This window comes from Triticum dicoccoides, chromosome 4B (genome assembly GCF_002162155.2).
Source record: "Triticum dicoccoides isolate Atlit2015 ecotype Zavitan chromosome 4B, WEW_v2.0, whole genome shotgun sequence".
In the NCBI taxonomy this organism is placed as follows: domain Eukaryota; kingdom Viridiplantae; phylum Streptophyta; class Magnoliopsida; order Poales; family Poaceae; genus Triticum; species Triticum dicoccoides.
The window spans coordinates 527,709,896-527,725,072 of record NC_041387.1 but is presented as its reverse complement, the minus strand read 5'-3'; the positions used below and the strand labels follow the sequence as shown (position 1 = coordinate 527,725,072).

The 15,177-nt window shown below is 43.0% G+C and overlaps 2 protein-coding genes across 2 annotated transcripts; one reads left to right on the top strand and one right to left on the bottom strand.

The window, feature by feature from the left end:
* The first annotated feature begins 3,889 nt into the window (after positions 1–3,889).
* On the top strand, positions 3,890–5,258 carry LOC119291253. The gene is made up of 4 exons (XM_037569982.1): positions 3,890–4,205; positions 4,314–4,403; positions 4,502–4,598; positions 4,726–5,258. Exons 1-4 carry the CDS (start codon positions 4,049–4,051, stop codon positions 4,859–4,861), a joined length of 480 nt encoding a protein of 159 aa, XP_037425879.1. The 5' UTR covers positions 3,890–4,048; the 3' UTR covers positions 4,862–5,258.
* Positions 5,259–5,772: 514 nt separating this feature from the next.
* LOC119291252 lies at positions 5,773–15,160 on the bottom strand. Its single transcript, XM_037569981.1, has 9 exons — positions 14,781–15,160; positions 13,967–14,155; positions 13,212–13,304; positions 12,820–13,002; positions 12,647–12,749; positions 12,374–12,559; positions 9,043–11,450; positions 7,285–7,892; positions 5,773–6,494 (listed from the first exon to the last, which is right to left on the bottom strand). Exons 1-9 carry the CDS (start codon positions 14,979–14,981, stop codon positions 6,491–6,493), a joined length of 3,975 nt encoding a protein of 1,324 aa, XP_037425878.1. The 5' UTR covers positions 14,982–15,160; the 3' UTR covers positions 5,773–6,490.
* Positions 15,161–15,177: the final 17 nt, after the last annotated feature.

The following is a 15,177-nucleotide window of genomic DNA, read 5'->3' as shown; positions in this document are numbered from 1 at the left end:
TTTGATTCCTTTTGTCACTTTCAATCATCCGTTCAATGAGGATCTTGTGATGTAATTCTTTGCCATTGTTTAGTTCCACAATGACTCTGCTCGCACTTTCACTTGGATGTCTGGGGCTCGTGAGTGCAAGGCCTCCATGGCTAAGTTCTCTGAGACCATTCCATATCAGTTCTTTGAGGAGGAGCATGATGACTTTGTACGTGCTCGTTAGACTGGGAGGAACAAGGATGAGACTGCTTTCGCTTACAAGTCGGAGAAATCATTCGTCACTGGTCCAATCGAGGAGTTGTTGTCTGTCTATGATACTATGCGCCACATCCTTAGGTACACAATCAATCCTAAGGCTAGGGACTCTCACAATCTGAGGAGCTCGATGTTGGACATCTTTGTCTACATTCATGATAGTAATAAAGTGGATGTTCTAGACTTCTTGTATTATGAGCCGCGACGGTGCGTCCAGGAGAACAAGTCTTTGATCTATGCTCCATTCATTCAGGCCTTGACTGAATCAGTCTTCCCTACAAAGTACATCTCCAAGTACCGCACTTCCATTCCTAAGCATGCCAACTGGGTTCCGACTCCTCCTGCTCCTTATGTGCCTCCTAAGAAGGGGTGAAACCCGAGGCCCGATGAGCGTGCCACTTTCACCACCAGATGTGCCTCCACTGCGTGTATCCCATGTGGAAAGGGCAAGCAGGTAGCTACTGAGGCCAACTTCACTAAAGAGAAGTCATTGCTGAAGATAGTTGGCAACCTTTTCAATATGTGTCAGTCTATCCAGAAGCATCAGATCAAGGAAATCAATAGGGGCAAGCTAGAGAGGCGTCAGAAGAAGGTGAGCGTGCAGCTCCAGAGGAGCAGACAGGTTCTGGGTCTGATGACAATGATAGTGTGGCCATTTCTCAGTCATTTCCTCTTGCGGTATGGTATTTCAATGATGATGATGATGATGCAAGCACGCCTCCTCTTGTCTAGTTTTCGCTAGCATCACTTTTTTCCCTTTTTGTTGTCTTGATGACAAAGGGGGAGAAGTGTTCTATTTAGGACCGTGTGAAGTTGAGTTGACATCTCAAGCTTGCTTTTATTGTATGTGTTAGTGTTGGCTTGATATACTTTTATATGAGACTATGATTTGCTTATTGCTTTATCATCATGTTTATTATTTACATCTTATCTCACACTATACATGCTCACCGTACCTCCTGCATGTGATCTAGGCACCATTTAGCTTATATCTTGTTGACCACATGTCAAGCACCTATGCATGTGCTATTATTGATTACTCTGTATTCATTTCATTGCATAGGTCTACTAATCTAGGGGGAGCTTCTTGTGTGGGTGTTTGATGCATAATCAAGCATATCATTTATTTCTCACACTCATCTAGGGGGAGCTCTCGCGATCAATAGCCATTGGCATGGCCAGACATAGTGTTATCTCTTTTTTACATGTCCTAACCATAATGTCATCAATGCACCAAAAAGGAGCAGACTGAAAGTGCATGTGGCACTTAATTATATTTTAGTGTGATGATAGTATGGTTAGTGGAACTAATATCGGTTGCTAGAGTTTATCTTAGGATATTGGTCCCATGAAGATCTTGTTGGAGTTGTGTGACCCCCCCCCCCCATTTCAAGAAGGGTCAAAGGCATGGTTTACCAACGACTCGAAGGTTTTCGTCTTGGTTCGATTTGAGTCGTAGGAAAAACTGCACTATCGAGAGGGGTCATCATGGATGAATATTGTCTGGGAATGCATCAAACATATACACCAGCTCTCCTACACCTACCACACATAGCGTGCTTCGTCGAGGTGTCCTTAGAGTTTCAACAAAAACTTACTAGACACCCCGTGCGCATGGGGTGCCATGAAACTTTCTTGACACCCCATGCGGATGGGGTCCTGGACTCTCGTGCGCACAGGGTGGTGGTTCAACGGGCAGAAATCCCCACCGGCCAAGAACACTTTATAAAGGGTTTTCTTCCACCTCCAACCCCTAACCCTAATGTCTTGTTGAGGTTCACCATTGCTACACTTCATTTTGCTCAATACTCTCAATCCCTCCACCCAAACTTGATACTTTGGGGATTGGGAGAGCAAGACCTGATCTACACTTTGAACAAAGCAAATTTGTGTTCCCCGCAATATTTTTCCATCATTGATTTGATACTCTTGTATCTTGGGCTCCTTAACAGTTAGAGATTCCTCTGAAAGCTTCGTTGCTTGTGGTGTGTTCTGGAGAAGTTTGTAAAGGTGTGATGGTCTCCTTCAAGACCAACCTCGATTGATTCGAGACTCATCTGTTGGGGTGACTCATGGATAATATCGTGAGCCTTCGGTGGCGTTTCGTAAGCTTTGGCTCCAACACCGCTCTAATGAAGATTAGCTCTTCCTCAAGGAAGAGTGAACTTCGGGATAAAATTTGTGTCATCGTCTCACTTGTGGTTAATCCTTTCCCACACTTTTGCTTTGCTTTGTATGCTTGTGGGCTTGCTAATTAGATTGTTGCATAGCATATTTACCTTTAAGCTTGCTTGTCATGTACGTTGTGTTCACCTAGTTGCATATCTAGTGAATCCTATTTGTCCGCTTATCCCTAAAATTGACAAACAAGATTAAAAATTGTAGTCTCCTATTCACCCACACCCCCTCTAGTCGACCGTATTGATCCTTTCAGTTAGGGATTTAACTGAATCTCTATCTTGAGATCTATGTTGCTCTACTAGAAAAATGTTGTATAATGCAATAAAGTGAAGCTAACTGAATAATGCTTCAGAATACTACATTGTGGATTATAAACTTAAATTCAGTTGACTGCTTTTTTATTCTAGCACCTTCAAAAGCCAAAGCATACCACATGAAACCACATCACACATTCTGATAGAGAACCACACCATATCACGTCACATCAAACCACAAAAACAAGCACATCATCTAGCTCAAAAATACAAACCTGCTCAACACAACCTAGGAATCTCCTCCCAGTCAAGGAACCTCCAAAAACCACCATATTCTTGGCTTGGGCCTCTTGCCATGCAACATGCATTTTGACTCTGATTCAAGAACTGATCCACAGAAAGATGGATCCACCACAGTGTCAGGTGTTTGCTGCAAGCATTGTAGCACACACATCATACGATATGAGCAGATCGAGCCAAGTTAAAAGTAAAATAAAAAATCCCAACTTTGCAAGACCTAACCCTAACCCTAATTTAGAACCAGCATTGTGGAGTGTGGACTTACAAAGAGCTCGGCTTCCATGCCAACCATGAAGATGTTGTCACCCGAGCTCTCCTCTTCGTCCCTCCAGGAAGCCATTCTCAACGCCGACGAGTAAGAATGATGGCGGCGGCAGCGGCGGCAAGGTCGAAAAAGGGAGAGAGAGAGGAGAGAGAGAGAGAGAGAGAGAGAGAGAGAGAGAGAGAGAGAGAGAGAGAGATTGAGTTGAGCAGAGAGAGTGAGTGCGAGTGGGGAGAGAGCAAGCTGGTCGTGCCTTTTTGACCAGCACCCGACACGGTCCGACCGAGCCGCGCCGGTCGGCCGTTAGGTCAATGCTGAAACATCACCTAATGTGTGGCCTCACTTTTCATAATCAGGCTTAAAACATCCGAATCGATCACTTTTCTGACTTGGTAGTTTTTTGTCACGGATTATAGTTTTTTTTTAGTTTTTTGCTAATTTTTATAGTGGTAGTTTTCAGCTATAGGATTGAATGGAAAGTGGTAGTTTTTTTATGTTAAATACTCGTCACTTTAGGCTGGACCAGGCTCCAAACGTATCGTTTGATCGCCGCTGCAAGACTCACATACACACAAGAAAAAGATCCGAAGGGCAATCTCCGAGATCAGCCCCATCGTTAGTGGCTGACAAGAGAACAGGTAGTGAGAGTGGCGCCCACCCTTCCCCAATCCCCCACCCGCAACCTCCTCACTCGACCAGGTCACTCAGAGAAGCTCAACGGCTCATCCATCCATCCATCCATCCCGTCTCTCGCCTACGTTGAGCCCACCAGCACGAGCAAGAAACCACTGAACACTAGCGGGGCACCATGCTCGGCATCCGCATCCTCTGCGGCGCGCCACCGGCCACCGCCTCGGCACCGCCGCCGAGGGGCCGCTGCAGCGCGCCGGAGAAGAGCGGCCGGGCGTTCCTGCTGGGCGTCCCCGCGGCCGTCTCCCTCTCGCTCGTCCTCTGGTCCACCCCAGGTAGAGTGCAAATTCTTCACACATAGACATAGTCACGTATGTTTCCATTCCACGAACGGCAATGGCCAACAGGCCCAACACCGTTGAAATTCGTGTGCGGACTTGCAGTGAGCGCCGGCATCCTGTCAGGGTCCACCGGGCTGGAGTCGGTTCCAGCGCCCCCGATGCCCCGGCTCGAGTTCCTGGACAAATGGAATGGTTGGTCAGCGAGCTACCTGCTCTACACTATCTCATCTCATACAGTAGTATATCAACTTATTTATTTTCCGTTAATTTGCACTGAATGAATTCTGAAGCGGAGAACCAGAGGAAGTACGCGGAGAATGACTCGAGGTTCAAGTCCTCCAAGGTGCTCAAGGAGCTGCTCGAGAGGTCCAAGCAGAACAAAGAAAAGTATGTGATGCCATGGCCAGATTTTGAAGCTCTAGCCGCCGTTCTTCTCCTCTTGTACTTGTGATAGCTTTGGTGCCACGTTCATGTGATGAGCCTCTCTTGGGCGAAAATTTGCCATTGCTCTCAGGAACGAGAGGGAGATCCAGGACAAGTACTGCCTGCGGGGCGCCGAGTGGGGCGTCGGCGACTGCTCCACGGTGGGGATGACGGACCAGGAGAAGGAGGACTTCATCACGGAGCTCAAGAAGAGAGTTGGGGAATGAACAGACCACGCTGCAGCATCCGACTCAATTGCTCGCCGGAAACAGAGTTCTGGCACTGCGGAGCTGCTTCTTGCCACAGCGGCAGGATGTCGTGGTAGCATAGTTACTAGAGAAAGAGAGATTTGATTTGAGTGGGAAATGAACAGTGGGCAAACACACAATCTAGTTCAGAATTGCAGAGAATGGCGTTTTGGCTCTCGGCCTTGATGGAGGCCGATTTTTTGAAAAAATTCAAATTCAAAAATTTCGGTTTCAAAAAAATATGACAAAAATTGTACCAAGTAAACAACAATGTGAAGCATATGTGTGTAAAATTTCAGGATGAAATAGTTGAAATGCGACATGTACAAAAATGACAACATGATCTGGGAGGATGAATAGTATCATGTTTTATTAAGCCCCAAATTTGTCTTTTCTGCACAGCCCCCATTTCATCGTATTTCGTTCTGAAAATTTACACGGTTGTACACTATGCCTTCATCTATCTCTATATTTTTTCACATGATTTTTTACATGTAAAAATATGAATTTTCAAGAATTTTGAATTTTGCATTTGGAGGCCTCCAAAAGCAATTTCCAAGAATTACAGATGGTTTAAAAAGGACAATGGGAATAGTGGCTTCTTGTTCTATCAGTAGTACTCCATGCGAAATTTGAATTTTCTGCGTCAGTTCTTGAACCACAACTGTCTGTTACTGTTAGTGCAAGCCTTACTTACCATCAACAAATCGTAAGCAAAAATAACTGGTGGCGCATTTCGATAGTTCAAGAATCCATTTGAATACCAACGGATATGAAACTCAATTGATAGAGCATCAGATTGCTCAACACAAGAGATGAGCATACAACCGACATTCTCCCTGTACCAAAATCAAACTGCACAAGAATAAAACCATAACAGAGAGCACATCTGAAAAGGAAGTTGATCAAACGAAGCGATCGATCGATCTTTTCATTAGCCGAAGAGTAATACAGATAATCATATTCCTCGAAGCTAGAAACTCAACTTCAAGATTCTTAAACCCTAATACATCTAACGTGAAAAGTTTCCATATGTGAAAACATGATTACATGATCTTGCTTCTGCCAAGTGACATGAGTTCACTATTAGCTTTCGGCTCTGGATAGGTGTCCAGGCAGTACTAGTAGAATCCGATGATTTCCCAGTCTTGTCTCTGATATCGAGATGGCAGTACGAGGGCTGGCATTCTCGCTTAACCCTTCCTTGATCATATCCTTTGGGTCAATAAGAGGATATATTCTCGTCTTCCCGGTTCCATGGTTTATTCAGAAGGTGATTCTGCTTTAGTCTCAGAAAGCCCAGTAAAGCATGTTGAAATGACTGATGCGTCTTTCCATGGAACTAAATATTCCCGAGGCATCTCAAAGTATCATCAGCTGCTTGCCAGTAAAATGACCTGCTGCTGACTGATGTCTCTTTGGACGAACTAAATATTGGTGAGGTATCTGGCCACCAGCTGCTTACCAGCTAAAGGCACATGCGCACTCTGGGCACCAGAGTCCAACAATATGCAGTCGCGTTCGACGTAATCACAGGCACCAGAGCTAAATATAACTGAAGGGTGTGCATGGGTTCAGTATCAGAGCCAAGCTATCGTATCCTTCCAGCTACCTTCAAAAAAAGAGAAAACAAAAGGATCAGGGTGGTGACAACAAATGCTGTAAAATACTGACAACAGTAACAATCAAGAAAGCATTTCACGGAAGCAAACTAAATAATTTATGAAATTATTATGTAATTTGAACAAACTGTAATTCATTTAATGCCACAATGTTTGAAGAATAGAACCAAGTAACTACCATGTAGAATAATCATCAGAATACTACTTGTATGAAACATAGAATTGATATCATTTATCCTCTCTTTCGGTAGTAACAAAGATGGTTAGCCAACAATAACTGAATAGCTCCTCAACAGAAAATAGCTATCCAAAGATATATGACGGTATTTTCCCTGAGATAACTTCCACTTTATTCTTTATTCCATGTTTTGATGAACATAATTACTGATGTGCCAAAGTTAAAGCTTTCACAGCTCCATCATATCCAGCATAATGAAGAAAGCATTGTAAAAATGTCAGCTCGACGGGTCATATCCTCAAAGGCAGCAGAAAAAGATTGCTACGCCGAAAAATGAAAGTTAAAGTAGCTAAAACTCTAGCGCATCCCAAACATATCACTCATTCGGTATTATTTTTTCTTAATTTTAGCTAGAATGACAGTAGCAATTGTTATCACACTAACTGTGATGATGCATATGGAAACACCTACCAGTTTCTTTATGCAAATAAAAATCAAGTACCTCATACATCAATAATTTGGTTTGTTCCACGGTAACTGCTCACACTTAAACAATAATACAGAAATGATACGCAAGAAAAGAGATGAGCGACGGGTATTACCTGCGAGGTTGAGGTGAGGATGGTTGATCAGGAGATGAATGAGAGGAACTAACCCTAAATGCAGTATGTCTTTGCCCATAAAAGCCATTGGCCATTACTTGGCGAGTGGGCTGTGGTAGATCACCATCATCTGCCATAGAGATTGGCCCCAGTGAACCAAATTCAAGCGGTTCAGAGGAAGAACCATGATTTGCAGCTGGTTCGTATGGGTAAACCATAAAATATGGTGAATCTGAAGCACCAACACCATTTGGCACAGCATATGGTGATGAGTAAACCCCATGTGTGACATTCCCTGGTCTGCGAGTAGAGTTTGTGGATCCATGAGATTGACCCTGTCCAAGGTATTGAGCACCTGCCTCATGCCTGTGTGAGTCATTTCTATAGGATCTCCGCTGCCTGTCAAATTGACCTTCATCTGTTGTCTGCCTATCAGACCTCATGCCATACCTCTCTGACTGACTACGTCCATAATTGCGGCCTGTATTTCGTTGTCTTGAGTTTGCCCAACTTCCTTCTTTATCACCATTGTCACCCTTGTCACTATTATAACCTCCTCTGACGTATCTTGAACTCGAGGGACGCTCTCGGTCCCTAAATGGAACCTTCTGAGAAAATGCAAAGAACAGAATTGACAGCTTAGTATTCCCAGTTAAAATACTATCATGTTCGTAAAGCAACTATCACGTTCATAAAGAATCGCCTGATAAACTATATTGCCCTTGAGGCACAACCGCACAAGTGGTGGCGGGGCACAGAGCTACACATCACCCAGAATATCTTATATCCATGATATAAGCTCTTGAGTTTCCCATGCAGCAACAGATGAACAGTCACACTGCAGTTAGCTGAGACTCCATCAACCATAATGCAAACACCATGTGCACTACACTTCGGGATACTGAAATTGTTCCTACTTCCACTTTTCGAGGAAAAATCCTACTTTCACTTAGCGATGAGTGATGACTAAAATTCACACCATTGTAGCGATCTACTCCATGGTTGTTTACATTAAGTACATTAAGTACAAAGATAGATTGCTTAGTACGACAGAACCAGATCGATGTCAACATTTGAGTTGATGGATTGCCAAGGAAACTTTCAAGAAGATGGTTCCAGTTACTACTTATTTTACTACTAATACTTCTAGACTAGGCTTTACCGGTTACTACTAAGTATCCTGGAACAAGCCACTTGGTAACGGTAATCTCTGTCTGTTTCTGGGGTACAAACTGTACTCATGACAAGCGGAAGAATATCTTCTCTTGAATATTACAGGTAAACACATTTGCCGTTTTGTAACTGTACACCTATGAAACACATTCATCCATAAAATAAGTAAATGTTACAATCTCACAGTAGGGTCATAAATGGATGGACCAAGACCATCTGTTTCTCAGCATCTATGGCAATGTGGAGCTTTCGATTTCAATGTCTATTCTGTATAAATCTGGGTCGTACCACAATTTCAAAGAATACCTAAATACATCTGTTTCTGTTTGACAATAATAGCATGCCCCTTTCCACTAGATCGTTTGAGTAATATGGAATGCAGCTGGCTACAAACTTAAAACCATATGTTTCACAAGCTGGGACAAATGATATTACATTTCAGAAAGATGATGCTTATCAAACTATACTGCTGAAGCCAGTAAATTAACAAAAGCTCTTCTTCTATATTATTTTTTGAGATACTAAGAATAAGCATGTTATGTCTGCAATAAGGTAAGACTAATGAACGAATTATTAGGAGCTTACAGGATTTGGCAAGTAGGTTCCTGTTCCACCACGGTATCTGGGTGCATGCTCTCCATAGTGCGGAGGAACAGCAGTAACTCTTTCTGAAGCAGGCTGTAGAGGCATCATAGGGAAGGCTCTTTGGCCAGGACCCACCATCTGTGTCCAGTTGACATTCGGTGAAGGTGGTCTTCCAGGCCCATCCCATGGAACATGCCCCTGCATGTACCCTGGAGGCACTGCAAAAGGGTATAATACAGGACCCATGGGGCGTGCATCTTGGCAGAATCGTCCATATTGTAAATTCTGCCAATGGCTGGCAATATCACTGTTCAAAATGTCAGGCTTGTGATCATAAGATGGATTAGCTACAGTACTGGATGTTGTCGCTGAGGTAGCACTGTTATCAGGTTGGTGAACATCATTGAGTGAACTAAAATTTTGAACAGCAACATTGACAGGAAACTGATCAATTCCGTCATTTCCCTCGAACTGTGGAACAGATCCATCACTATTGCCAGGAACAAATGGGAGCACAACAAAAGGAACTGGTGGACCTGTTGGGACAAAAGTCAGTCCAGAGTTATCAGCTTGCCTCTGCTGAGAGGAACCAATAAGAAAAGGTGCAAACATGGGATTAGGCATCCATGATGCGTTAAAATCATTCCGTCCTTGACTAGTTCTTGATGGATCTGACGAGACAGACCCTGTTACTATGTCAGAAGCTTCATGTCTAATAACTGGCACTACAACACCATTCCTAGCGCCTTCATCAGCTTCTGTCAGCATATGGTCACTGCTATTTCCTGTCTGCCAACCAGTCTTACTTATGCTGAGTGTGGTTGTGGCAGGGGCTGGAAAGGCAGGCTTTTTTTCCCATTTGTCCCTCGAAGCTCGTGATGTTTTTGCAGCTCTTTCATCCCACGAACTCTCTGACAGAGGTTTGCTTTTGGAAGAACTGGGTTGTGAAGTAGTTCTCAAATTTCCACTACTCATAGGAGCATTTCTCCTGACTTCTCTACTTGTTTGATTTTGAAACATGTTAGTATAGTTTTCCTCTACTAGTCTGCTATCCTCAACAGTATATTGCATCTGCCTGTCCAAGGGGGAGCCAGATACACCATTAGGTGAAGAGGAACGGTTGTTGTCATCAAAATGATGCACATGTGAATCCCTTCCTTCATGGTTGAAATTTCTAGACAACCGAAAACCATACTCATACTGAGTGTTGCCAGGATCAAGATTCGAATCTGATGTAGTACTTTTTTCACTCTCATTACCATCCTCTGTGTTTGGTGCAAACGAAGGGTTGTAAGTATAATGGGCCATAGGTGGTGGAACAAATCCTTGGAGAAACTGCATGTTGTGCAACCACTGGCTCCCAATTAAGCTAGCTGGTGGAATTCCAGCAAAAGGTTTTTGAGGAAAAGCTGTTGGAGGCAGTAAGGGCAAAGATGCTACAGACATATGAGAAGGTAATTGCATTGGCAATTGAGCCTGTCCATTGAAACCATGCAACTTTGCTGATGCCATTAGATTAACTAGAGCATGTTCCTCATGCTGCATCTCCGATGCCTCAGATACAGAAGGAAGTTCTTCGTTAATCGCGAAACCATTGTCTTCATGATAGCTGCTGGAAACACTATTTGATTCAGAAGCTGCTTTTGCACTAGGGTGAGATGAACTGTTCATGGAAGACATTGACTCATCCTGTGAAGATTTAGTGCTGTGGTTGCTAGGCACTTCTGGAACTAAGTTATTCCTTCTACTATTGTAATCATTGTTCACGGGCTTCTCCATTTCTACCACTCTAGTCCGCCTTCCACGAGAATATCCTTCAATAGAAGGGTCTGTCAGTTCAGGACTAGACTGGGTTCTTGCAAACGGAGACATGTTCTGCCCATTTCGGCCATTAACAAAGAGAGCATTTGGCATTCTCCCATCCCTTTCACTTGGCATCGATCCACCAGACCTGTTCCTTTCAAGCGGTTCAGAGACCTTGGTGTTCGGTTGTGTCACATTAATTTTTTGGTGTTGTGCATGAGAAACAGCAGGATGAATTGCCTTTGGCGAATTCCGAGAGCGTAGATCACTTCTCTGAGGTTGTTGAGAAATAGGTTCAGCATAGCTGTGAGAACCTTCAGTGAGACTACCCTGATTAGCTCGAAGTTTAGGTTTTTCCATCTTCTTCTTGGGCATTGTTGCATTTTCGTGGCTGTTTGATGCTTCAGCAGGGACAACCTTCAGAGCGTGTTTAGGAAACAGATCTGGTGTAGGCGCGTCGGGACGATTCCCACTCCCATGTCTTGTCAATGTATTTGTAAAGAACTGATTTACTTCAGCAATTAGATCTTCATTTGGGCATTCAAGTAACTTTGCCAGCCTTTTTGCCCCAAAAGAGAAGGCACTGCGTATTCTAAAGTAATTGCCTGAAAAAGTAACAGGAACTTATCTATCAGCACAGCCAAAATACAATATAAAACTTGCTGTATTCAAGAGGATGATCAATCACAGCAGCAAAATGACTACAAAGACAATATATGTAAGTGTGTACAAACAAACAATGTATATTATGGTTTTAAATTGCTACAGATATTATCTCTTGATCAACCATGTACTCCCTCCGTTCCTAAATATAAGTCCTTTTAGAGATTTCAATATGAACTACGTACGAAGCAAAATGAGTGAATCTACACTCTAAAATATGTCTACATACATCTGTATGTAATCCGTATTGAAATATCTAAAAAGACTTATATTTAGAAACGGAGGGAGTATTGGCTTGGCCAAAATGGGAAACCTAACTCCTGTACCTAGAGCAAGAACCATTTAGAGCACGTGCACAGACGGGTAATTCCTTATTACTTGCCTAGATACATCAGTAGAATGGTGAGCTTCCACCAGTTCAAAAGTTAGAGCATGTTATTTGTAGATACCCCATCCGTTTCTTTTTACTCAGCATATTAGGTTTGTCTGAAGTCAAACTCTCCAAAGTTTGACCAAGTTAACACAAAAAATTATTAACATTCACAATATAAAATGTATATCACTAGATCATGAAATATATTATCATATTATATTTATTTGGTATAGTAGACGTTGATATTTTTTAATATAAATTTGGACAAACTTTACAAAGTTTGACTTTTGACAAATCGAATATCCGGAATAGAAAGGAACTGAGGGAGTAACAATTATGCCTACTTTTTATCAAATAACTCTTAGAAAGTATTAGTGAATAGAATCTGAGCATATTGATAGCACTATAGTAGCAATAGAAAAAACCACCAAGCATGAACTCTGCTCAATTCATCTGCTTCAATTAGAATCTTTTAGGTGGTTTGATAGTCACCTTTACTGACACTTCTTCCAAGGTTGTTATTTGCTCGTAAGGGATCAATAACATTGAAGTGCTTTGAAACAAATGGTTGACCCTGGTTCTCCTGGGTGCGAGGCATAACTCCATACAGATGATTGCATCTATCCAGGAAGGCCTTGGTCAGCAACAATTCACCAGTGTCCATCCGCGGGGGTTCCGCTGCATGAAATAACAACAAATGTTAAAACTGCCATGTTACAATTAACTATGAAACAGCAGTAAAATAAGCAACATATATCAGATTACCAGTCATATCTGGAAGTGAACTTATAGGAACTGGCCCCCACAAACTCAAACAAAATTTCTCCCAATCGAAGTTGCTAAAGAATTCTAAGAAACGGTATAACACCTGCAAATGCAAAAGTAACAGATAAGCACTGTTCTCATGCAAGGATAGTAAGATGCAAGAGATAAATCACCTCAAGTGGTCCAGTAAAACAGTTGTTGAACACGTGAAATATGTACAGAACAAGGGTCTCCAATGCATAAGTAGATATAAGACCATGGTGAGCTCCAAGAATACGACTCTCGTAGAAACACCATGCCTTTACCAATATGATACTCCGCTTGAATAAATGGTTTTGATTGATCAAGTTATCAACCTAATAAAATGAAAATCCATTAGAAGCGTATAGGCAGGGAAGTCTAATTTTAATCCTGGAACCTATATGCAATAAGCAAAGCCATATAGTCAGCATTGTACAACAGTACATTTGATAGTGTGAGCTAGTGATATACAGAAAAAAAATGATTCCAGCAGGTCATTTGCACATAGTATACACATTCAGTTGATTTGAACAAGAGAACACACCTGTTCAAGGAAACAAAGTGTACACAATCCACCAACTTGGTTAAATGAGATATCAACAACAATGTTGTCCACAAGACACTTGATAAGCTTTACCTGTAATGATTCACAAAATACATTAGGATGATACCAAATGGATGGGGACAGCATGATACAGGTAATGAATCATAATTCATAAAACAAAGTAACTTAAACAGAAGATATGTTTCCCTATTCTGTGAACTAATAGGTTAGCGCATCTTAAGACAGCATAATACAGGTAATGAAAGCTCGAAGTACTTTTCCATTACGCAATATGTTGCACTGGGACATAATAATAATAGGTTAGTGCATCTTAAGGTAGCGAGTAGCCCAACCTTCCACCTTGATTTTAGTGGGGAAATAGGTTAGCAATCTTACTGTAGTGAGTAGCCAGTTTTCCATCACAAATCTTGCAAAGAGACTATAAGGGTGCCAGAGTATTCTAACACAAACAGAATGTCCACAGACATCCATGAATCGCAAGAGTTTCCGGGGAAGAAAAGGGAGAGCATATGAATAAATTGAACTATCGGTTCCGATGAGTTGTGTACTTGTATTTGTTCTGTTCTACATGTGGCCCAAATCAAAATACAGCAATGGTGTTCCAGTACTAATTCAACATGGGCATGCATGCAGGCAAACTTATTAAATCAACACTGCTCTAGGTATGTAGTTAACACAAGAAATTAACTGCAAAATAATATCATAGCATGTTTCGCTTATCAGAGAGAGACTACCTCCGCCTGAATATACTGAACTTCTTTTACACAAAATTCAGCATTTTCACTTTTCTCTTCACGCTCCAAAGCATCCCTAACTAGATTTGCCCAGGTATCCTTCAATTCTTCGCTATTACTGAAAGCGGTGACATCAATGTCACCATCCGGTAAGTAAGTCTTCAGAGGGACTGATCCAAAAGTAAAAACCTGAAAGAGTGAGGAGATCAATTATATTTCAAGCACATCTAATCACCAGAAACAATATATTTGAGGCACGCAAAAAAAAAGGCAAGACCGAGAAAGTGGCAACATGTTAGTGCAAAAAAAAAACTTGTATGCAAGAAAGGCAAACAATGAAACAGGCAAGGGACTACTTCAACACTGATATCTACCAATGTACTTAGACAAATGCTCATTCCATAAGGTACACCAGTAAGTAGGATTGAATCAGGGCTACAGAACAGGATTACTCAAAATCTTCCTGACTAAGAGATGCTGGTTTTGCATATCATATCATAGTAAAGGTCGATGTTGTAGTTCCATAAGCCTTTTGTGGTGTGAGTGGTTAGTATAACCAGCTGTGCTGCTCAGACAGACAACTTTTGGGGAGAGAGGGAAGTATATGGTCAACCGGACTCTTTGTCCTGTCAAATACAACAGCAGCGACCTAATTCAGCTAGAACAAGCAACCTAGCATAAACAACCTGACTAACTCCATGTATACGGATGTTTTTTTACTGCAGAAGACCAAGGAGAAGTGACAGACACTGCAAGCCACTAATCTCTGTTACTTGTGGAAGCAATCGATCCAGTTGTAACGCCATTCGTATACCTGGCAGGAGAGGCAGTTCATGATGAGGCGCTGCACGTAGTTGTAGACAGCATGCCTCCGGCCCTCGGAGTAGGCGTTGGGCTGGATGCGCGCGATCAGCTCGGCGGTCCGGGACTCGGCGACGGCCCAGCGGTCGGGGTCGAGCCGCCGCGTCACCCCCGCCGACGCATTGGGCAGGAGCCCGTTGGGCACCATGGCCATGCGCGCGCCAACCAATGCGGCGAGACGGCACCCTAGCTCCCAACGCGGCGGCGGCTGACCGGAGGACCCGCCGGGGGGAGCGGCAGCCGGCGGCGGGCCGGAGCAGCCCGCTTCAGCACGAATCGAGCCGAATCGGCGGGGACGCGGGAGGCGGAGGGGGGGCAAACCCTAGGCAAGCGACGGATCGGTCCGGCCG

What these genes read in the sequence shown, in the direction of transcription:
- LOC119291252 (XM_037569981.1), bottom strand. Translation starts at nt 14,981, where the DNA reads ATGGCCATGGTGCCCAACGGGCTCCTGCCCAATGCGTCGGCGGGGGTG. An exon ending in TGAACTGCCTCTCCTGCCAG is followed by an intron (nt 14,156 to 14,780) that starts GTATACGAATGG and finishes TCACTCTTTCAG; the next exon opens with GTTTTTACTTTTGGATCAGT. An exon ending in GAACCTACTTGCCAAATCCT is followed by an intron (nt 7,893 to 9,042) that starts GTAAGCTCCTAA and finishes GCATTTTCTCAG; the next exon opens with AAGGTTCCATTTAGGGACCG.
- LOC119291253 (XM_037569982.1), top strand. Translation starts at nt 4,049, where the DNA reads ATGCTCGGCATCCGCATCCTCTGCGGCGCGCCACCGGCCACCGCCTCG. An exon ending in CGTCCTCTGGTCCACCCCAG is followed by an intron (nt 4,206 to 4,313) that starts GTAGAGTGCAAA and finishes GCGGACTTGCAG; the next exon opens with TGAGCGCCGGCATCCTGTCA. An exon ending in TCCAAGCAGAACAAAGAAAA is followed by an intron (nt 4,599 to 4,725) that starts GTATGTGATGCC and finishes CATTGCTCTCAG; the next exon opens with GAACGAGAGGGAGATCCAGG.